We start from the raw sequence: 22,583 nt of genomic DNA on the forward strand, positions 1-22,583 counted from the left end.
ACTTTGAGACTTGGTTTGCACTAGAGAAATAGATAGAAGAGGTTTGAACTAATTACTTGTGGAGGGTTAACTTTTAAACCAAATGATAGCTATTCTACTGCTGATTATTTTAACAGAAATAACAGTGTTGTATTTCATAGAGTTCAGAGGTGGAAAGGACCTAAGTCATTTTACATATCCTTAACCCTAAAGTTGTACACTTTGATACAGGGTACAGGCAGTCCCCGGGTTACGTACAAGATAGGGACTGTAGGTTTGTTGTTAAGTTGAATCTGTATGTAAGTTGGAACTGGCGTCAGTCGCTGCTGAAACTGATCGGTTTCAACCGCGGCTGAATCTGGGCGTCAGTTCTGACTTACATACAGATTCAACTTAAGAAACCCAGGCGTCCCCAAGTCAGCTGCTGCTGAAACTGATCAGTGGCTGATTCCAGGAAGCCTGGGGCAGAGCAACTCTGCGGGCGTGCTCCAAGCCTGCTGCGGGCGTGCTCCAAGGCTTTGCTCCCCGTCTCTCTGCAGACCAGGGAGATGGGGAGCAGCTTTTCTCGTCCCGGAGGACGGGGGCGGCGGACCGCGGCGCATCTGGGCGTCCCGCCGCTCCCGTCCTCCGGGGCGAGAAAAGCCCCGTTCGTAACTGCGGATCCGACATAAGTCGGATCCGCGTAACTCGGGGACTGCCTGTATTTTCCAGTGCATTTTTCCGGGCTCAATTTAAATGTCCAATTTAATTTTTTATATACTGGGCTTTTGTTGCATTGTTTGAAGAAAGTTCCACAGCACAAAGCCCTCACCACTGGACATTTTTTCTTTTCTTTTAATTCTTTTTTCTTTTATCCTGTTATTCCATGTTAGCCAAGAACTTATTTCAGATGCAAGCATCACAAAGCTTGTTGGTTTACCATATTTCACAGAACTTATTCACTGAACACCTCAGGGAGGAGTTGCGGCAATTCTCTTCCCAACTGGGGGGTTGGTTGTCTCTGAGAATTTATTTCTGAATAAGCTAACACTCCCCTGCTTCTCTCCATTCAATCTGCTCCTTTTTCTGACTGAAAAGATCCATGAATAAATGATACATTGTATATTCTAAATCTATACCATTTTCGTCTTTCATGTAGGCAAAATAAATAAGTCGTCTTAAATATTGCATTTTTAATAGAAAAAACTTCTGCAATGTATGATTATATTGAAGGAGGGGCCTAGTACATTGCTTTGCTTCTTTTTGCAGAGGGAGTGAAGTCAGCAGGGTTTCTTCTTTGTCCTGGAATCTTGCCTGTTTTTTCAGGGCTTGTCTATATAACCTATTCTAATCAATTCCCATGGTTTGTTAAGCAGTCCCTTGTGAATGGAAGGGTAACCTGGAGCACTGTGGTCTACCCTTATGCCATAAGAGTGCTCTTTTCTATTAAATTAACTAGCAGATGTACCTGGCGTTGCTTGGGTCTTTTAACAAGTATTTTTTGGAGGGAGAGGGGATGTTTGAAAGTAAATGAAAAATGCACATGATTTATTTTAATTATTCTTATCTTTTAAAAATAAAAGAAAATGAAGGCTGAGTGAGGGTTCAGGAGTAAGGAAAGGCAGAGGATGTGTGGTTTAGCACAGAGGGTAGGGAGGTGTGTGGTGGCTCAAGAAAGGGGGTAGAGCCTCCGGGCAGGGCCTCAGGGCAGGGAGGAGGTGGGGGTGCAGAAGTCAAGGTAGGTGGGAGGTACAGAACTTAGGGCGGGGGGCTCAGGACAGGAGGCTGGGAGGTGGGGAGGACTTACCGGGGCCACCTGTGGGAGTGAGGGTGGCACAGTCCACCAAAGGCTCCTTACAGGGGACCATAGCAGTCCTCCCTTGCCAGCAGCTCCTCCTGAGGGACCAGGGCTGCACTCCCTGGAGGGCGGCTCCTGCCCAAAGTGGGGAATCCAGTTCTCAGCACTTGTCAGGTGAGGGTTGGGGCTCTGTGGTCTAGACCCAGCCTCCAGCTGGCCCCAGCCTGCAGCCTGTCTGTGGGGGCAGCTCCTAGCCTGCTCCTGCCCCAGTGGCCTACAGCTGCTCTAGGGGGGCGTTACTTGGGACAGTTACCACCCCATCCTGCAGCCTGTTGGTGGAGGGGGCATGCTGCAGGCTTGTCCTAGCCTTCATCTTCCCCGCTGCCCACCCTCCAGTGGCCTGCAGGCTGTTGAGGTAGAGGCAAGGCTCTGGAGGCTGCTCCCACTCGTACAGGCTGTTGGCAGGGACAGGTTCCAGAGGCTGCCTCCAGCAACCCCTCTCCCCTGCAGCCTGCAGGCTATCTGGGAGTGGAGTGGGGTGGAGTGGGGCGGGATGAGGCTTGGGGGACTGCTCCTGGCCTCTAGCACTCTTCCCCTGTGCACCCTACAGGCTGTCTGGGGCGGGGTAAGACTCTGGGGGGCTGCCCCCAGTCACCAGTGGGTTGCCCCCCTCCCCGTCCATGTCCTACAGGATGTCTGGGGTGGGTCCAGGTTCCGGGGGCTACTCCCTCTTCAAGCCCCCCCACCCCCCGGCCTGCAGACTGTCTGGGGGGGGGGGGCAGGCTCTGTGGCTTCTCCCTTCCAACTATCCCCCTCTAGCCCCGCTCCTGCAGCCTGCAAGCTTTTCTCGGGACGTGCGGCTCTGAGGGCTGCCCCCTCCCAGCCTGGAGGCTCTCCACAGCAGGGCAGGCTCCAAGTTTGGGCCAGGTGGGCTCCTTACCCAGTATGGAGGCAGACAAAATGGCAAAGCCTCCAGCCCTCCTGACCACTCTTTTTATGCTGTAGCTGACCCCAGTTTCCACTCTCGATATCACATTCCTCCTTTATGTGCCCCTCCCTTTCATGTCCCTTCATTCTCTGCCTCCTCCCTTTCCATGTTTTCGAAAATAGTCCCATACCCAGCACTTCCCATTTTCCAGGCAGAACCAAACCCTGACTTTGGTGCCAAATTTGGTGGTCCTAGCTCTTGCAGTTCAGGAGGAATTCCTCAGCGAACAGGCTTACAGGGGCACAGACAGATGGACTCATAGACACTCTAAAATATAGATAGATGAGCTCTTTCCAGATCCCCTCGCTGTATCATTTAATGTCTTCAAGTAGGTATGAAGTTCTGAACTTAAAGCTTAATGTAGCAGAATCTCAATCCAGGCTGGGTTGTGTATGAGATTTTCATTATTCAAGGGGTCTGCTATAATTTTAATATTTTGGTATGAGTTTAATTTATTGTAAAATTGGTGACTTGATAGCTGTTGTAATTTCTTGATCTCTTCATTAAATTGTCCAGCATTAAGTTGGTTTATTGCAGTTCTTTGGGACTAATGTTTGTGTGTCATCTGTTGCAAGCAAAATCTAACTCTTGATACACAAAGATTGATACACAAAGATTAAAGTAATATAATTTGTTGCTTTACACAACAACAAGAAGCTCACATTGCTTCCTTTAAACATGGTGCATGTCCAGTCTTTCTGACTGGGGTCTTCTCAAGTTTACATTCTAATCTCTGTTCATACATTTTTACCCTGCTCTCCCCCCCCCCCCCCCCTTTTTTTTTTTAAGTTAAAACTGTGAGTGGGGTAGAGGATCAAGCAAAAGCACCTAAAAAACTTCCTGATTATGGTAAGTTAATTTCCTTATTAGCTATAGTGCACAAACCACTGCGCCCTGATGTAATAGATTTAATGTCCTCTAAGAGTCAATGATGCTGGAAGTTAACAGATGTTTGGGGAATTTGCTTTCATGCTGTTTTCCCCCTTTAATACTTTACAGTATCTTCCTTGCAAGAGAAGAGAGTGTGAGTGGGTGGGAGTTCAGGGATAACACTTCAAAACATCAAATGGCTTATTGTTGTGCCTCCTAAAGAGCATTGCAGAGCAGGGATTGGGTTTGGATTTGTCAGTAAACTTAAATCCATCAATGGAGTAGAGAACACCACTTCATTTCCTAAATTTTGCCCAACTCTTGGGAGTATTAAAGTATATAACAGTACACAATGTGTGGTTATTATTGCTTTGGTGTAGGAAACTAATCACATTTTAATAAAGTTATTTTGTTTCATAGTTCAGACTGAAGCAGAGAAATGTCATGGACAAACCTTGGAAGAGCAGCTTAATACATGTAAAGAAACAGAACCTGCACTTGGTGAGCATTTTTTTAAATGCTGTAATTATATACCAGCAATGTTTACATTTCTAGAGTGATTGAGTGAATTTATACATTCGTAAGTATGAAATTAAGTAAACCATATGCAATTTTACATTAGGTGTCTTGCTGGTACAGTATGTAAGTGAATCTTACTGATGAGTCCTTGGAATTCTCTTTGCATATTTATTCTTGATTAGGTTGGCCATGTGTCTGATGAGAGTGCAGGTTACAAATAAAGTAAGGGTATATGATAGAAGCTACTCTTTGACTAAATGATTCTATGGTTATTATTAGAATAGTTGATGAGTTTTAATAGAAAAGTGCATTTTTATACAAATCTGTTAGTTTCCCTTTGTTGGAGAGGAAAAAAAATCTATTTATACTGAACATAGAGGAAAGTAAAGGACTGTCTTACATTTTCAAAAAGTGACTAGTAACTTTTGAATACTTCAGGTTTTTGTTGCCCAACTTAATAGGGATGTCAACATGTAGACGACTATATGATTAACCAATAAGCCCAGGCTTATCAGTTAATATTGTCAACTTCACACACTCCCCCTCCTTGCTGCCTCTGTATCTGAGACAGTAAGTGGGGGAGTGACAGCCAGTGCTCAAGAGGAGCTGGCTTAAAAGCCAGATCCTCACAAGCACCAAATCCGCCTGCCGCCTCCTCATCCCGTGCTACTGTCTTTGATAGAGAGGCAGCAGCACAGATGGTGAGGAGAGGAGGCAGGAACCTGTACTAAGGGGAAGCCAGCTTAAAAACCTGGCCCCCAGCACCAGCTCCATGGTGCTGCCTGCCTAGAGGGGGGGCAGAGGAGGCTGCTACAAAGCAGCCTCTGTCCACGGTGGCTTGGGCTCGCTGCGGACAAAGGCTGCTCCATGGCAGGACCCACTGCGGACAGAGACTACTGCCTCTGGTTCCATGTGGAGCTTGGACTCCCATGGACAGGGGCTGCTGCCATTCTGTGCTGCTGCCTCTGTATCAGAGGCAGCAGTGGAGGACAGCAGGTGGGGGCCAGTCTGCACGGGAAGCCGGTTTTTAAACTGGCTCCCTCACAGACCGGCTCCCGCCTGCCACCCCTCACTGTTTCCTCTGATAGAGAGGCAGCAGCTCTGGATGGCAGGGGGTTCCCTGGGCATGGGGCCAGAAGCACACCGTCTCTGCCAACCCCACCTTTGGAGACTATCAAATAGTCATGTAACTGCTAAAATTTCAAGCGGTTACACAACTGCTCAATTGCATGCTATCTAACATCCCTACAACTTGAGGCAAATTAAAAAGAACACATTTTCAGGTAGTGGTTTTGAAATGTCTTAAGCTGGGTGTCCAAATTTTGAGGTATTTATAATAGAGAGTTTTTTAAATCTTGGGCCAATTTGTTTAATACCTAGTAAAGTACAAATGCTTGCTTGAAGTTTTGTTTTGTTTTTCATGTGTGAGCTGTTGATGAACAATAAATTGTAAAATATCTCTGTCTTCTGTACACAGGACTTGATTATATAATTGAATACCGGTCAAAAGATAATCTCATTCTTCTCTATGAGTGTCAGCTATGTCACTGTCAAACAGGAATGTGTAACATGTTCATGCATGTTTATGGCTCTAAACATAGACTGGCATATCTGGTAAGGAGTTTTTGAGTAAGTGTTCTTTAGAATATTGGTTGGGTGGAAAATTTTCTACTTGCACCTACTTGCTGGTGGGGTTGGGGTCAGGGCTGCTAGTGCTGGCCAGTGCAGTTGGGACTGGATCTGAGGGTTCCATTGTGGTTAGGGCTGCTGGCATGGCCAGAGCTGGATCTGCAGCTGTAGTTGGGGCTGGTGCTGCTGCTGCCAGGGCCCCACCTGTCCCCCTCCTTGGTGCACAGTGGGGATGGATGCTGCGGGCACATGGCTGCCAGCGGGGCTTGGGTCCCACCTACCCCTGCTTGGTGCCACTGTGGCCCTGCCTGTGCCCTGACCTGTCTGGGATCCCACCACCCAGCCTGTCTGGTTAACTGATTGCCTAGTTAGCATTCTGGTAAGCCTGTTGCTTACTGGGTAAACAGTTAACCTTTTTTACATCCTTAGTACATGCAGTCAATCTGTGGAGTTAAAGCAATGTCCAGCCTTTGATTCCTTCAAAACATTTAACTTCTGTTGGGTGGAACTTCTTCATCGGTACAACGAGACCTTGTAGTAAGTGACATTGACACAAACATCAGCAAAAAATCAGCACATGCAGATTGTCGTATAACACCAGCATTTTGAGTGGAAGATGGGAAAGAATGCAGTTCTCAAGTCATTGCTGGCTAGAAGAGTAGTTTCTAGTAATCAATATAAAGCTCACAAGGGTCAAGGAAGAAATATTTTTCTCAGAGGATTTGAGTTTTAACTTCATAGCAATGAGAAAAATTCCTAGAAGAACATAATGGAGTTCCTGGTGCTGTAGGTCCTACAAGATTCTGTTGTGAAAGGAGACCAACTAGCACTCTCTCTTTTCAGTTGAATTAAGAGGTGTGAAGCATAATTCTGCATAACACATATTGTTTACTTCTTCCTTGCATGAGTTTAGTGGTGGCAATAATGGCCAAAATGAGAACTGATTCTACAAGAGAACACATGGTTCAGTTTCTCTGAGTCATGAAGAGATGAGTCGATTAAAGAACTTCTGGTAGGAATAAGCACTAGCCATTTCAGATGTTGCTTTTTGGATTGGTATCAGCTCTTTGCATATTTTTATAGAAAGTGTGAATGTTCTAGTGGTGTGTTTTTTCACACGTGAAATTATGTTCCTCTACCTGTCCATGGCCAGCTCTTTAAAAAGATTCAAGACTCTATCCCAGGCTTGGACAGAATAACCTCCATGGGCCAGATGAGGCCTGCCAAGATGCCAGATCTGGACCATGGACGCAGCAGGGAGCCTGTGACGGACTGGGCTGGGTCTGGGCACCGCTGAGGGCGTCTGCTGAGGATGAATGGCTCAAAACTAGGGCTGCTTACAGACTGGAGACCTTTCCCAAAATAGGCCACAAGCCAGTCACACACAGCACTTCAGCTGCCAATCCGGCCAGCAGGAAGCCTCACAAGCAAAACCCTTCAGACACCCCAGCTTTCCCTGTGCCACAATCAGCCCCGGGCCTTACATACGTGAGAGACTGTAAAACCTGATCTCATCAACTCCGAGCAGATCCTCCTGGTCCCAAAGAACCAACCACAAGCCCCCGGTCAATTTACACTTTAGATCCTACCCACAAGAGCATGCTGAGCCAAGCTTTTAGAATCTAAAATCTAAAGGTTTTTTAATAGAATAAATAAAAGGTTGAGAGTAAGGGTACGTCTAGACTACATGCCTCTGTTGCCAGAGGCATGTAGATTAGGCTACCAGACATAGTAAAATGAAGCGGGGATTTAAATAATCGCCGCTTCATTTAAATTTACATGGCTGCCGCGCTGAGCCGACAAACAGCTGATCAGCTGTTTGTAGGCTCAGCGCGATAGTCTGGATGCGCAGGGGTCGACATCAAAGGTATTTGTTGACCACCCAGGTAAACCTCATCCCAGGAGGCATTCCTGGGTGGTCGACAAATACCTTTGATGTCGACCCCTGCGCGTCCAGACTATCGCGCTGAGCCTACAAACAGCTGATCAGCTGTTTGTCGGCTCAGCGCGGCAGCCATGTAAATTTAAATGAAGCGGCGATTATTTAAATCCCCGCTTCATTTTACTATGTCTGGTAGCCTAATCTACATGCCTCTGGCGACAGAGGCATGTAGTCTAGACGTACCCTAAGACTGTTAAGGAGAATACATTACCTACATCAATCACCAAGTGCTTGATGCAGGCTTTTAGCAGAGATATCACAACTGCTAGTTTAAAAGTCTCTGGTGTACATCCTGTATCAGGATGGGTCAGTGATCCTTCCCGGTTCTCTGTCCCTAGCAAGGCTGCATCTGGAAACAGGAGTAAGATTGAAGACCAGATGGAGACACCCTCATGGCACTTTTATATTCCTAGTGTCTCCCAAGCTGGAGCTGGTCACATGATCAAGTGACCTATCTGTGTTTCACATACCAGAGCTCTTGCACAAAAAGGAGTTATTTCTCATAGAAAGAGGATTACCTATTGTGCAAAGCCCCCTCTGGTCTTTCAATTTTTTAGCTCAAAAACGTGCTTGAGGTGTGGACGCTTCACGAGTTTTTGCGCAAAAACAGCTGTTTTTCCGCAAAAACTCTGTAGTGTAGATATAGCTTCAGTAAATCATTAATTTCTCATGATGGAAAAATATTGCTTTTATCATCTCACTATTTTAAAAATAGTTCTAAATCCAATTTTTTTACATCATGTTAAAAAGTTCCCTTTTTATATGTGTAAATGGTGATATTTTTTTTTAACCTGATTTATCATTTACCTAAACCTGAAAAGATTCACAGGGAAATGGCAGCTGTAACATCAGGACTTTTCCACTTTCAAATCTCAGAATTGCTACAGTTATTTTTTGAAAAGATGGCCTTTTTTAAGATTGGCAAAACTCTGTATTACTGAACTCATTTTCAAAAGCATATTTGCTGTATTTGCTCAAAGTTAAAAATAATCTGAGGCAGTGATTAAGAGAGGAATATTTAGCCTAAAAGCATTTTTTTAAAAATTTAGATTTAAATAATAGACAAGTTGTCAGTTATAAGTATAGTGAAAGCTTTGTTATCCGGCACATTTTAACTAGAATACTTTAAGAGGTGTTGTTCTAATCCACCATACTGCTGCATCTTCAGGTGCAGGCGCCTGACTTGAACCTGTCCAGCGGCCATTGCGGGGCTTCTGACAGCTGGCACTGCCAGGTCACTTCAGCATCAGCTGCCTCCTTCCCCCGCAGCCTGCCTCAATCTGCAGGGAGTCAGTTCTGCCATAGGAGATGGGGCACAGCAATAAGCTTTGTTATCCGGCATACTCAATTAACTGGCAACTCACATTCCCCAAGCTTTCACTGTAGTTGAAAAAAAGAGGGTTTTCATGACAATTGTTGAACATGTCAAATGTAACAGTGTAAAGTACTCATTGTGGTAGTATCTGAGCACCTCACAGTCTTTTATATATTTATTCTCACATGCTCTTGTACAGTGGGAAATACTATTATCACCACTTTACAGACAGGGAACCAGCACAGACATCAAATGATTTTTCTCAAGGTCCAGACAAAGTATGTGAGAGAGTAGAGAATTGAACTTGTGTCTCCTGACTCCCAGGCTAGCACTCTTATCTATTGGTCTAGCTTTCCTTCACTGGTAGTTAATTGCTTCTGATTTTTGCTTATAATTTCATCCAAATAGAAAAAACGTAAACTATATTCTATGTAACAGCTTGTACTGCCTGAGAGGAGAAAAAAAGCAAAGTTGAAATTGTATTTTATCATTAAGAAAGTCAGAATTTATTGAACGGGTGGCTTTTTATTTTTAGAAACAACATTATCCTGAGATAGTAGAATCTGATGAAATTAGAGGTCGAGGTTCAGAACTGAACAGGAGGCTTAAAGAAGTTGCAGCAGTTATTGAAAAGAAAGAGGGAAGAAAACAAATAAAGGTAATTAAAAATTCAATGCCTATGTGTTTATAAAAATACTGATGTCATTATTTATGGGATGGTGGGCCAACTCTCTTCTTAACATTGTAGATCATTGCTTACATTACAAATGCTCTGTTCATTTTTCAAATGTTCTTTTGGAGCTAGTATTCTGTTATTTACTGTTTAGCTTGCATAATCTGTTTTTATATAAGTGTATGACACTTCAAAAGTCCACAGAAGTGTTATTAATCACAGTGTAGTGTACTATAACAAAAAATGTATATTGGTTAGTCCTTTTCTATCCAGTAAAATAGAGACTGAGATATTTCCATTTCAGCAAGTCAGAAGCATGCTGCTGTCATGAACAATATAAGTATTACAAGAAAAAGAATCTCATGGCACTGAAATTTCTGCGTCATATGCACTCTTTCGCAATTAGGTAGCATAACTTTTCATGTACTGCTGTTCATACAAAAATGTATTTTACATATGTCAAGAAAATCTGTTTATTCTTGTTGAGGTGCTTTGATTGCTTGCCCTAATTCTTCATAACTGTTCTAAAGAATTCAATGCCCATGAGCAAATCTTACTATATATTTTAGAAACTGTGCATCTGTCAGTCTGTCCATCAATGAGTCTGTTTGTTCAAGAACTCTTCCTAAATCAGGGGTGGCCAACCAGTTAGAGAGGAAAAGCCAGAATAGCGGTAGATAAAGTGCAAAGAGCCACATATTATAGATAGATAGATATAGATATAGTACACAAAATGTATTGATAAAAATAACATTACAGGACATTTCGGACAAAAAATAATAACAAAGTCTCTAGTCACTTAAAAAATGTATGGCCAGTCCAAAGATCTTCAGAGAACGTGATACGGAACAAACATCAAATAAAAAAACCCAACCCTTTAAAGATACAGTAATATTCTCACACTTAAAAAAAAAAAAAGCATCCCCACCATGTATTTTAAATTTAACACTACTGCCCCATTATGTCCTGTGAGTTTTTTAAAATTAAACTGAACTGAGAAGTAAATTAGCACAATTTGAAGTGCCTGTCCCAGACTGCAAATATGAGAGGTTCAAAAACAATAAGGGAGAGACTTGTATCAGAAGACTTTGAGTTTAAGGTACTTCAGACCCCTCTCTCCCAACCAACCAACCAACCAACCAACCAACCAACCAACCAACCAACCAACGCCTTGCCCTCCTGCTGTAACCCAATCCCCACCCCTCCCCCAGGGCCAGACCCTCCCTCCCCCCGACTCTAACCTAATGCATGGGTCCCAGAGCCGCTGCTGCCACGCACTTCTCCCTCCAGGAGCTGGGGCGCATGCACTGAGCAGCCAGCCATGAGCACGCGCTGGGATGCCGTGTGCAGAGCGGCCGGCTGTGAGCAGGCACTGGGGCGCCTTGTGCAGAACAGCTGGTCTGAGTAGTCTAGGAGCTGCATTTTTTTTTAATCAAAGAGCTGGGGGTTGGTAAGAGACAGGACCACCATATTTGGTATGCTGCTTCCTCTTATCATATCTTAAAGTGAGGTCCGGTTTGGTTGTTTCAGGGCAATGGGATGTGCATGGAATGTAATTGTTTCCCAGCAAACGGAGGGATGTGATATCAGGGACAGTTATATCCCAGAATGGCCACATGGGGGCAGCAAGTGCCCCAGTGAGCAGCCGCTGGCCAGCAGCTTGGTCCCCAACACCCAGGCCTGCAGTGGGGAGCAGCCATTAGCCAACAGCATAGCCCACATCACTCTGGCCTGTCCCAGAAGGCAGCTACTGGCTGGTCATCATGGCCCCCGCCACCCCAGGCTGCCCACAGAGAGCAGCTGGCCAGCCAGTGCAGCCCTTAGCCTGGGCCTTCCTGAGAAAAAAACAGAAGGTTGGGTGCATGACCCCCACTGATCTGGGCTGACCCCTGGGAGAAGGCAGCAGCCACCCCCTACTCTGAGCCCCCACCCCTTTACCCTGAGGCCCCCCCCCACAAACCTCCTTACCCCTTGCTCTGACTCCTGCACCCAGTCCCCTGAGCTCCTCCTCACCCCCCTCACCCTGACTCCTTCACCCCCCCATACCTCCTGCCCCTGACCTATGCCCCTACTCACCCCTCAATCCTGATTCCTGCAACACCACCGCCACCACATCCCCTGCCCTGAAGGACCCGACCAACACTGGATAAGTCTTCTTGTCTAGTCTATGTGTTTTAGAGAGTTTGTTGGTGTGATCAGGAACTTTTAAATGGTAAGAGCTAGGACCACTAAAATCAGTATACAGTTCCTCTTGTAACTTGAAGCACCGTAAGAGTTTGGTTGTGCCAGGAAAATGGGATATGCCTGGAATGGGATTGCTTCTCATAAAACCAAAGAGAAAAGAGATAGAATCACCAAATCAAGTACAGTGCTCAAAATTGACAGGACTGAGCAAATGTTGAAAGAGTCTGAACCAAGATGAGCCAGAAAAATAGGATGAATCTGGAAAAAGTGGGGGTTGCGTTTCAGGTACTGGTGGGAAAGTCAGTTTTTTGTTGGTGCTGGGTCATCAACGTCAACATTAGATATCTAGCAACTCAAGATAACTAGCAACACAAGTAGCGACAGTTTGTTAAAACACAAAGATAAACACATGAGTGAGCGGAGAAGCGCTGTGACTATGTGTATTCATTCACTCATGAGTATTACCACTGTTTTCCCCAACTTATACTGCCGTGCAAAGGAGTCTGCTACTTGATTATTTTCGTGTTATTTTGGGGAGGGTCGTGTTATTTGAAAAACATTCCCTAAAAAAAAAATCATGCTATTGTGAAAACATGTTAAGCGGGCACGTGTTAAACGAGTAATTACTGTATACAAATAAAATGTTACCTCTTTGCCTAGCCCCAACCAGCCCCTTGCTCTCCAATGCTAAATATCCTTTGATCCTCATCCCTATGCCCCGTGCCCTTTGACCTCTGACTCTTTCAGCCCATGCCAACACCCTCTTGCCCTGTGACCCTATCATGCCCTCATCCAGCACTCTTTTGCCTTCACCCCACCACTTCCCAGAGCAAGACTACCCCCTTAGGGAGTGTGGCTGTTACTGTGCTCCGTCAGGAGGAGCAGCTGTTGGCTGCACATGTGCTTCCTCCTTTGCACCTCCTACCTCCCCAAGCGCATCTTGTGCCCCTATGGGTGGGGAGAGGGGAGTGTGGAGCCCCAGCCAGTCACCATTACCCAGGGGAGACGGGAGTTTCCTCCTACTCCACTTCCACCGCCTCAGCCCCAGCACTACCACTGGCAAAATCAGCCATCTTGCAGGGGGAGTGGCTGTTGGCAGTGTGAGGGAGGCACCTCCTGCCCCGCTGTCACTGCTGGAGCTGAGCCACCACAAATAACCAGTTTGAGCTCCAGCAGTCGCCACTGCTCAAGAGCCATCATTGGTGGTTGGAAACCACTGCTTTGGACTCTGGTCAGGGCTGTTGCATCTTAGACTTCTTCCCAAAGGTATGCATGGCTCAAATAATCAGATGTAGCCCCAGACGTTAAAACTGAAGTGAAAGTCCTTCCCCTTGCGGAAGAAAATCTGCTTAGTACCAGATGAAGAGCAAAGAAATAAGGTGTATAGCAAGATCTTTGGGCATTTATCAGTCACCCAGCAGAAAACCTGGAGTATTTAGGTACCAAAGACAGCTTCCTTCTTCTTTGTTTTCTTTTCCAAAACAAAAAAGAAATTATCACCTGCTAAAATATCCTCAAAAATCTTATCAACAAAGAGGGTTAATTTCAAAACAAGCTTTAAAGGCAAACCAAGTGTCTTTGGCAACTACAAGGTGAAACCTTAGGCCACGTGTCTGAGACACTGTCACCATTTTCTAGCAGTCTTGACTGAAGCTTACTCCCTTTCTCTCTGAAGACTGTGGCTGTTGAGCTTCTATAACCACAGATCTTAGAAATTATTTCCAGGCTGAAACTTCAGTGAGTAATGTTTTGTAGAGTCTAAATCAGATGCTCAGATTCAGCACAGCAGTTCCTCAATTAATTTTCAGTTAATTCTGCTATCCCAACCTGCTTTTATACTTGCTAGTCTATATTGTGAATGGAAATATTCAGAAGCAACTAGAAGGAGAAATGGAGGTTACTTATAATTGGAATTCATTGAGACAGACTCAGAATATTTACACACTCCTCTCACTTTTCATTTTTCCTCAGAATCATAAGTATAACATAGATAGGAGCAAGTTGTGTGTAGTAGCTGAGAACCCTGGAACCTTCATGAATGGTTAGGTGATAGGAGATGAAGTGTGTGAATTCTTTAAAAGATACTTTTAGTTAGAGAGAAAAAGTTAGTGAGAGAATATCTATTATTGAACGAACATCTGTTCTTGGGATAGATGAGCTTTTGACCTTACACAGAGTTCTTCTGAAGAAGAGCTTTGTGCAAGCTCAAGAGCTCCTATCTCTGAACATGAGTTGGCTTAACAAAAGATACTACTTCACCCATCATGGCTATGTCCACACTGCCGGTTTTGCTGGCAGTGAGTATGCAAAATGAGGAGCAGATTAGCATATTACCATGTCTCATTTTCATAAGTTATGCACGCTGTTTTTGCACAAAGGGTTTTTGCAGAAAAAAAGTAGCATGGACTTTTCTTTTTGCACCAAACCCCCTTTTCCTGCCACATCCTTATGGCAAAACCCAAAAAAGGAGGTTTACCGATCTGGTAGGAAAAGGGGGTTTTGTGCAAAAAGAAAAGTCCATGCTACTTTTTTTCCGGAAAAACCCTTTGTGCAAAAACAGCGTGCATAAATTATGCAAATGATGTGCAGGAATATGCTAATCTGAATCTCATTTGCATACTCACTGCCAGCAAAACCAGCAGTGTAGATTAATGTCTCTAATATCCTGGGTCCAAGATCACTACAACACAGCATACTGTTAATTACAGGCAGTCCCCGGGTTACGTACAAGATAGGGACTGTAGGTTTGTTCTTAAGTTGAATTTGTATGTAAGTCGGAACTGGTACATATTGTACCCCAGGTGTCCCCGATTCAGCCGCTGCTGAAACTGACCAGCAGTGGCTGAATCGGACACTCCTGGGGCAGAGCAGCTGGAGTGCTGCTGGGTTGGTCTGGTAGCGCCGACCCTTGGCGCGGCAGGACCAACCCGGCAGCACCCCAACTGCTCTTGGGGACACCTGGGGCAGAGCAGCTGGGGTTCTGGGTTGGTCCCGCAGCGCCGCACCTCGGCGCTGCGGGGACCAACCTGTCAGCACCCCAGCTGCTCTACCCCAGGTGTCCCCAGGTCAGCTGCTGCTGAAACTGATCAGCGACTGATTCCAGGAAGCCCGGGGCAGAGCAGCTCTTGGCACTGTGGGACCAACCCAGCAGCCCCCCAGCTGCTCTGCCCCAGGCGTCCTGATTCAGCCGCTGCTGAAACTGACCAGCGGCGAGAAAAGCCTGGTCTGCTGGGGGGGTGCACTAGCTGCGCCCTCCCCCCCCAGCAGACCACGGAGACGCAGGCGGTGGGACCGCCCAGACGCACCGCGGTTCTGCCGCCCGCGTCCTCTGCGGCTTTGCTCCGCGTCTCCCTGGTCTGCTGGGGGGCCCCCCCCCAGCAGACCAGGGAGACGTGGGGCGGCTTTTATCGACGCGGAGGACGCGGGCGGCAGGACTGCGGCGCGTCTTAGCGATCCCGCCGCCCACGTCCTCCCCGTCGAGAAAAGCTTGGTCTGAAGGGGGGGGGGGCGGCATTAGCTGTGCGCCCCCCCCCTCCGCCAGCAGACCAGGGAGATGCGGGTGGCGGGACCGCCCATATGCGCCACGGTCCCACCGCCCGCGTCCTCCGCGGCTTTGCTCCGCGTCTCGCGAGAAAAGCCCCGTTCGTAAGTAGGGACCCGACATAAGTCGGATCCACGTAACTCGGGGACTACCTGTAGATTGCACCAGCCACATGCAGTTCAAATGATGCAGTCCATGATTGGGGATAAGTAGAGTCTGTCTCTAAGAACTGGTTAAAAGTAGGCAATCTTCCTCTGTTTGAACATAGCAATAAGTAATTATTTGTATTGTTGTGGATATCTGTGTTTCCTTCAGGATTCTCTGCAGTTTCTGCACTTTGTTTTTGTAGGAAATAAGTTTCATGAAGCAAATTAGGTGCACAAATCACTTTTAAATCCACTGAGTTGTTTTCTGTGAGTATAATATTTGTACGCTGGTAATGTCCCTTTTTAAGACTAATTATTTTGGTTAGTTAGGTGATAAATAGTTTGATTAGTTAGAAGTTTAACCAAATGTGTCCTTAAAAAAAGTTGTGCTAATATAAATGGGCTTTATGTTTAGATTGCAACAGATCCTCCTGTTTTGAAGAGAAAATGGCAAGAATGTAAGTGTTGTTTGCATGTTTATATAAGATTAAATCCAGCAGTCTTGACTTGGGTGCAAGGTCTGTTGACATCTAAGGGAGTTTTGCCTGAGCATGCACTGCTACAATAGGTCGATAGTCTGGAGTGTTACTGTTTGCTATCTGTACAGTGGCCATATTTTCCTAACCAAAAGGCAGGGCACATGATCTGACAAAGATCTGATTTGTGAGCGGGTAGGGGGTGCAGGGTCTCAGCAGGGCGGTGAGTGAGCAGGCTAGGAGTTCAGGGTCTCGGTGGAGGCAATGAGTGAGCGGGCTGTGGGTGTGAGGGTCTTGGCAGGGCTGTGATTGAGCAGGCTGGAGGTGAGAAGTCTGGGCATGAGGGGAAAGGGGGCCACTTGCTTTCATGCAGCTTACAACACCATGCCCCAGGCACTGCCTCCCACTGCTCCTATTGGCCAGTTTCCAGAGCAGTGAGAAAAGCCTCCAAGAAGCACATCCCTGCGCTGCAGGTCCCTCAGCTGGAGGAGGGGGAGGGAGAGTGGCCACATGCATAGCTGCTTCTAGCTGTGCTTCTTCCCCATAAGCCGCATCCAGCGGGGAGCCTTGGGGCTTTCTCTCCCCTTCCCTGCTGAAATATTGCTGAAATAATGGAATATCTGGGACATTTCCGTGGTTTATGGGTACAACAGGACAGAATATTTGAAATCAGGACTGTCCAGGAAAATCTGGGACTTATGGTCGGCGTAGCAATATGTCTAGACTTCCAAGATGCTGAGTAGAAACCTGACATAAACCAAATTGAAGTAAGACATTGTTATTCCAAAGTAAGTGTCCGTACACGGGCTTGCACAGAAATAACAAAAAAATAATATTAATTAAAACCAGTTTAGATATTTTGATGCAAGTTTGTGTGGAGACCAGCCAGACCTTAGAGCAATTGAGCAAAAACAGCAGTTAAACTTAACTTTCATGAGCTACTTCTTAATAGAGAATCTTATGGATTCTCTTGTCTGATAATGATATCATGGACCACCTTTCTTCTTACTGCATTTGCAAAAATCCTTGGAAGCAACTTTAGCAATTGCTTCTCTCTCTCTTTCTCTCTCTCTCTAAATATATATATATATATATATATATATATATATATATATATATATATATATATATATAAATCCCTGTGGGATGACAATGTGAAGTCATCGCATCACTCTGCATGCGACAGTCCCACCTCTGCCCTCAGTTGCTTGCTGGGGCCAGCTGTTCCATGTGGGCTGCTCCAGCTATGCTGCTGGTGAGGAGCTACTAGGGCTGGGTCCTCTCCGCCATCTGAGCCTGACTGCTGGTGGTGGGTGGGGAGAGAAGGGGAGAGCTAAGGCTGGCATGTCATGAGACAGCCCTGCCTGGGAGTGTGGAGGGGAGAGCAGAGAGCTGGGGCTGGGGCGGGGGGGAAGCAGGGCAGAGGTAGAGAGCTGGGGCTGGGACACCTTTGGCCCCAGGAAATCCCTGGCATCTGGGGAGAAAGAATTGGAGCGGGCTCAGTCCCAGGCCTTCCCTGGCCAAGAGGGGAGTTGGTAAGTGTAGAAAGCAGGTGGCGCAACCCCCTTGCATGGCAAAATAATATTGTATCTGTCCTCACTGCAATTTAATAAGTGAATTCTGTGAGGAAAGTGTGACCAGTCAGTTCTTCATATAGCCCAGTGTTTCCCAGTTTTATTTGGCCACGGAACCCTTTAAAAAAAAAACGCTGGGAGAAACTGGTCAACTCCCCCCTCCCCCCCAAAAAACCCCCAATAATGCCGGCCCACTGCTAACACCACGTTGGCCCCTTGAAAATGGTGGCCCTGGGCAGCTCGGGGGGGGGGGGGAGGGGGAGGAGAGTGATTGGGTTCTTGCGCAACCCCAGGATTCCATGGAGCACTGTTTGGGAAACAACTGATATAGCCATTAAGTATTCAGTAGATCATTGATTGGTCACAGATAATAATTTGGGAACCATGGTTTTGGGAACCACTGTTTTAGGTTTCTGGTGTCTTGTGTTCCGTGGGCTAGTTAGTGAATTTGTCCATTTTGTCTAGTAGTTGATTCAGCAGAAACCAAAATTTTATCAATCTAGATTCCAACCTAAGATTATATACAGGTTTGCTTGTTTGAAACTTTTTTTCATTCCTTATACAGATACCTACAATTCAAAAGGTAAAGTTCAGGTTTTGGATCCTTCAACTAGCAAAGAAGAAAAGGCAGAAGGTGATGCTGATAAGCCTAAACAGATCCAAGAATCTGCTCAAAGTCTACCTTCTGAAGGTAAGAGATTTAAACATGCTTTTAAAAAAACTCAATTTGATAATGCACTGTTAACCTTTGGAAATTAATACCACCCAGTGAATCTTCCTTCTCTCTGCCCCATGGTGCCACTCCCTCAGTGACTGTTAGGGGAACTCAGTCCAGGACTCTACTCCAAGTTCCAGTCCAGGGACTCTCAGCCTAGCAGTTCTGAGCCTTCTTCTCTCAGCCCTCACTTCTCCTTTTCAGGACTACGTCCTACCACATCTGGTTCCCTTTCTCCTTCTGGGTGTACCAGCTCCAATACTCTCCTCTCTTGTCCTGAGGAGTGACTGATGCCTACCTTCTTGTGACCTTTCCCAGCAGCCCGTCTGTTGCTAGCTATCTGGCTTTATTCAGGCCCCACATATTCTTGCATAGCTGAGCCTGCTCTTGATTAGTTTCCTGCTGCTTGCCTGCTTTCTCCAGGTGCAGCCTGTGAAGTTAATTGGTCTGTGTGGCCATCTTATCCCCTTCCAATCTTGTGTGGGCTGGACTCCCCATCACAGCTTCATATGAAGAAATACGTAGAACAGCTGTGTGTTAGTCTGTCCGTACTTCTACCCAGTTTTACAAGATAGACTTGTAAGAATTATTTGATTCAAGGACTTATGACTGAGTAATGGATTAAATTTAAAAAAAAAAAGTAGGGCAAGTCTACACTACAAAATTAAATTGACCCACATTAAGTCGACCTACAGCCATCCCAGTAATTAAATTGTTTTTGTAAATCCATGCTGCAAAGCATCAGTGTCAACACTTGCATTGAAGCAGAGAGCAGTGAATCATGAATAGCTGTCCCTCAGTGCAGCTTGCAGCCATCTGGCAGGGTGCTTTGGGCAGGATTTGCAATGCCTCATAGATCGAACGAATTACACAGGATGACTGAGAACATAGTTCCAATGTCCCATAAAGCAGTTTTGTCCTTCCCATAATTTTATCTGTATCCAATAATGTTTCATGCCTTTTTCAAAAGACTTGCTTCTGTCATCTCTGTGAGAAGCATGGCTTCTTCACAGCTCTGTACTATTGTGATGAGTGTTGTAGCACAATGCACCTAATCCTGCAGTCTTTGCAGAGTTTCTGTTGGACATAGAAAATAAATGATTTATGCTGGTTGTTAGAATTGGTGGAACTTCTGCAGATGGTGCAATGCTGGTTCTGGCCTGAGAAAAAAACACTAACTAGTCAGATCTCATTGTTATGCAGGAATGTTATGACAAGCAATGGCTGCAGAACTTTAAGATATGCAAGGCCATGTTCCTGGAAGTGTTTGTTGAATTTTCCTCAGCCTTCTGAGGCAGAGAAACCAAAATGAGTACTGCAGTGACATTGGAAAAGCGAGTGGCAGTCACTGCGTGAAAGCTTGCAATGCCAGTTTGATTTCTGACTGACCAGTACAATCTGGAGTTGTGGGGATTGTTGGGATGCAAGTATTCAGGGTCATTAATCATGTTCTTCTTTGAAGAACTATGACTCTGGGCAACGTGTAGGACATAGTGGATGGTTTTGCAGCAATGGGGTTACCAAATTGCAGTGGGACAATAGGTGTCTGCATACCCCTGTTTTAACACCCTATACAGAGTACATTAACAAAAAGAGCTACTATTTTATGATATTGCAGGGACTTGTGGATCACTGCTGTCATTTTACTGATATCCATGTAGGATGGCCAGAGAAGATACATGACTCATGTTTAAGAACACAGGCCTGTTAAGAAAGCTGCAAACAGGACTTTCTTTCCAGGCCAGAAGGTCACTCTTGGGGTATTGAAATGCCAGTAGTGATCTTGGGAAACCCAGCCTATCCCTTACCCCTGTTACTCATGGGCCGTGTCTACACTCAGGGGTTCTTTCGAAAAAAGTACCCTTTTTTCGAAAGAACTTCCCCTGCATCCAGACTCAAGCCGCGTTCTTTCGAAATTATTTCGAAAGAACGCGGCTTTTCTTTCGATGGCGGTAAACCTCGTTTCACGAGGAAGAACGCCTTCCTTCGAAAGTTCCTCTTTCGAAGGAAGGCGTTCTTCAATGTAAAGAGGCCGTCTTCGAAAGAGAGCATCCAGACTCGCTGGGTGCTCTCTTTCGAAAAAGCGGATTTCCTCTATCGAAAGATCCGCCTGCAGTCTAGACGCGATCTTTCGAAAGAGGCTCTTTCGAAAGATGCTTTCGAAAGAGCCTCTTTCGAAAGAAGCCTGAAGTCTAGACACAGCCATGATGTGGTACACCAGGCAACTCAGCAGCAAGGAGTTCTTCAACTACAGGCTGAGCTGGAGCTGCATGAAAGTTGAATGTGCCTCCAGCTGTTTGAAAGGCCACTGGCGCTGTTTATTCATAAGATTAGACCTCAGTGAAAAAAGTATCCCAGTGGTTATAGGTGCCGGCTATGTGCTTCCTAATATCTGTGAAGCAAAAGTGGAAAAGTTTCCACTGGCCTGCAGGACCAGAGGTAGAGTGTCTGCTGATTTTGAGTAGCCAGGTACTACGGCAGTAAGAAAAGCTCAGTGGGGAACTAGATGGAACAGGGAGGTTTTGAAGAGCCATTTTAATAGTGAGCTTACAGTAATGTGTGTGTCTGCGTGGCATTGCTTTTTTGCAGCCCAGTATGAATCTGTTAATGAATTTTGTATGTGTCTTAATATAGCATTGTAAATGCAGTTAGTGCCATTCTCTTTTAGTCAGATTCAGATTCAGGCAGAATACACTGTGAACTTGTAAAAATAAATTAATTATCCATAAATGGACTTTTATTCCAAACCCATGCAAACAGACATATTTATAACTGAATGCAACTTTATAAATACAAGGAAAAGAACCTTTGAAAGGGAAAAGAAAAATAATTTCCATTTCACAAAGACACAGTCTCTCTCACGGATCGATATATACATGTCTGTTATTGTCTTGACTTTCCTGTGGGGTGGAGTGAATACCTCCTAGATAGCGCAGCAGCCCTGAATGTCTGGGTGGAATACAGGGGAGAGAGGGAAGAGAAGGGATATGTAGTGAGGTCCTAAAATTCAGTTCTCTGTGGGTTGTAGAGGAAGTTGAGCACAGGTCCGTTGAATCTGAAAGTCAGCAAGAGTCTCCTTAGTGTCTGTCTGCCTCTTGAGAAGCGCTTGCATGCCTTCCTGCATATCTTTCTCCTTTTCTTGTGCTTTTCTCCTCTCCACTCTATTCCTGTCCATTGTGTTTGCAAGGATGATCCTCAAAGTCAAGAGTGGGCAATAATTTTTGGCAAGAGGCCACGCCAAGATTTCGGAAAGAGGTCAAGGGCTGCGCTTTTCTGTGGAGAGGGTGTGGGGTCTAGGATGGAGGCTGGGTTCAGAAGGGCACATGGGGTAAAGGACTGGGATGCAGGAGATGGTGAGAGATCTGAGAGTTTGGGTGAAGGAAGGAGGTGTGACCTGGGAAAAGGGGGTGCAGACTGCAAAGGGTTTGGGTTGACCTGGGTAAGGGGATTGGAGTGCAGGAGAAGATTCTGGCTTGGGGGAGGGGTTACAGAGCCTGGGAGGGAGTTGTGACCTAGAGTAGGAGAGTGCAAAGGATTTGGATGGTGACCTGGGGGAGGGAGTTGGGGTACAAAAGAGGCAGGGGTGCCAGAGGCAGGCTGTGGCTGGGACCCCTAGAAACTCCCAAGCCTCTCTGGCCAGCACCCCTAAGGCGCAGGTTGGGCTCCCTGCCTGCTGCAGCCCTACATCACTTAGAGCTGCAGGCTTTTCCTTCCTTGTGGCTCTCAGCTCCAGGAAGAGGAAGAGGCTTGTGTTGCCCCCATCCCACAGGCCAATCTCTCAGTTCCTGTTATCTGGTTGTTTCACCAAAGGGGGGGCCGGAGCCATGCAACCTACCCCCATTGTTCCCCCTCCACTCCTTAATGTACTACTGTGTATTTGCTATATACCATAAAATGTAAGAAGTGCAACATGGCTCCGTTGTTGCTGAAAAAGAAACAATAATGTTTGGATTGCCGCACTTGACTTGATTTTAAACTTTAGTGGAGAATTGATGTTTGGATTTTATTTTAATGTAGGGAAATGCCAATAAAATGCTATTTTAAAAATTTGATTATGAAAACTGTTAACAAATATATCCTCTTGTTTTAATTTTTTGCAGCTAGAAAGGATACTCAAGATGAACAGGAAAAAAAACAAAAAGAAGAACTAAAACCAGCTGAAAAGCTAGATACTGATGAAAGCAGCAAAGGCAATAAAGCTAATGAAAACAGCAAAGCCGACAAGACTGAGTAAATTTAATTTTTTTCTAAAAAC

At 45.6% G+C, this 22,583-nt stretch overlaps 1 protein-coding gene across 3 annotated transcripts in view; it reads left to right on the forward strand.

The window, feature by feature from the left end:
* LOC102445275 (uncharacterized) overlaps positions 1 to 22,583 on the forward strand; it is a 63,383-nt gene that overhangs the window by 17,825 nt on the left and 22,975 nt on the right. For all 3 annotated transcript variants that reach the window (XM_006113053.4, XM_014581786.3, XM_006113054.4), the window contains exons 5-11: positions 3,534 to 3,593; positions 4,035 to 4,115; positions 5,611 to 5,747; positions 9,555 to 9,677; positions 15,979 to 16,021; positions 18,179 to 18,304; positions 22,429 to 22,558. In XM_006113053.4, coding sequence (XP_006113115.1) covers positions 3,534 to 3,593; positions 4,035 to 4,115; positions 5,611 to 5,747; positions 9,555 to 9,677; positions 15,979 to 16,021; positions 18,179 to 18,304; positions 22,429 to 22,558 — 700 coding nt within the window. The remainder of the gene's footprint in view (positions 1 to 3,533; positions 3,594 to 4,034; positions 4,116 to 5,610; positions 5,748 to 9,554; positions 9,678 to 15,978; positions 16,022 to 18,178; positions 18,305 to 22,428; positions 22,559 to 22,583) is intronic.

This window comes from Pelodiscus sinensis, chromosome 2 (assembly GCF_049634645.1).
Source record: "Pelodiscus sinensis isolate JC-2024 chromosome 2, ASM4963464v1, whole genome shotgun sequence".
Taxonomy (NCBI): domain Eukaryota; kingdom Metazoa; phylum Chordata; order Testudines; family Trionychidae; genus Pelodiscus; species Pelodiscus sinensis.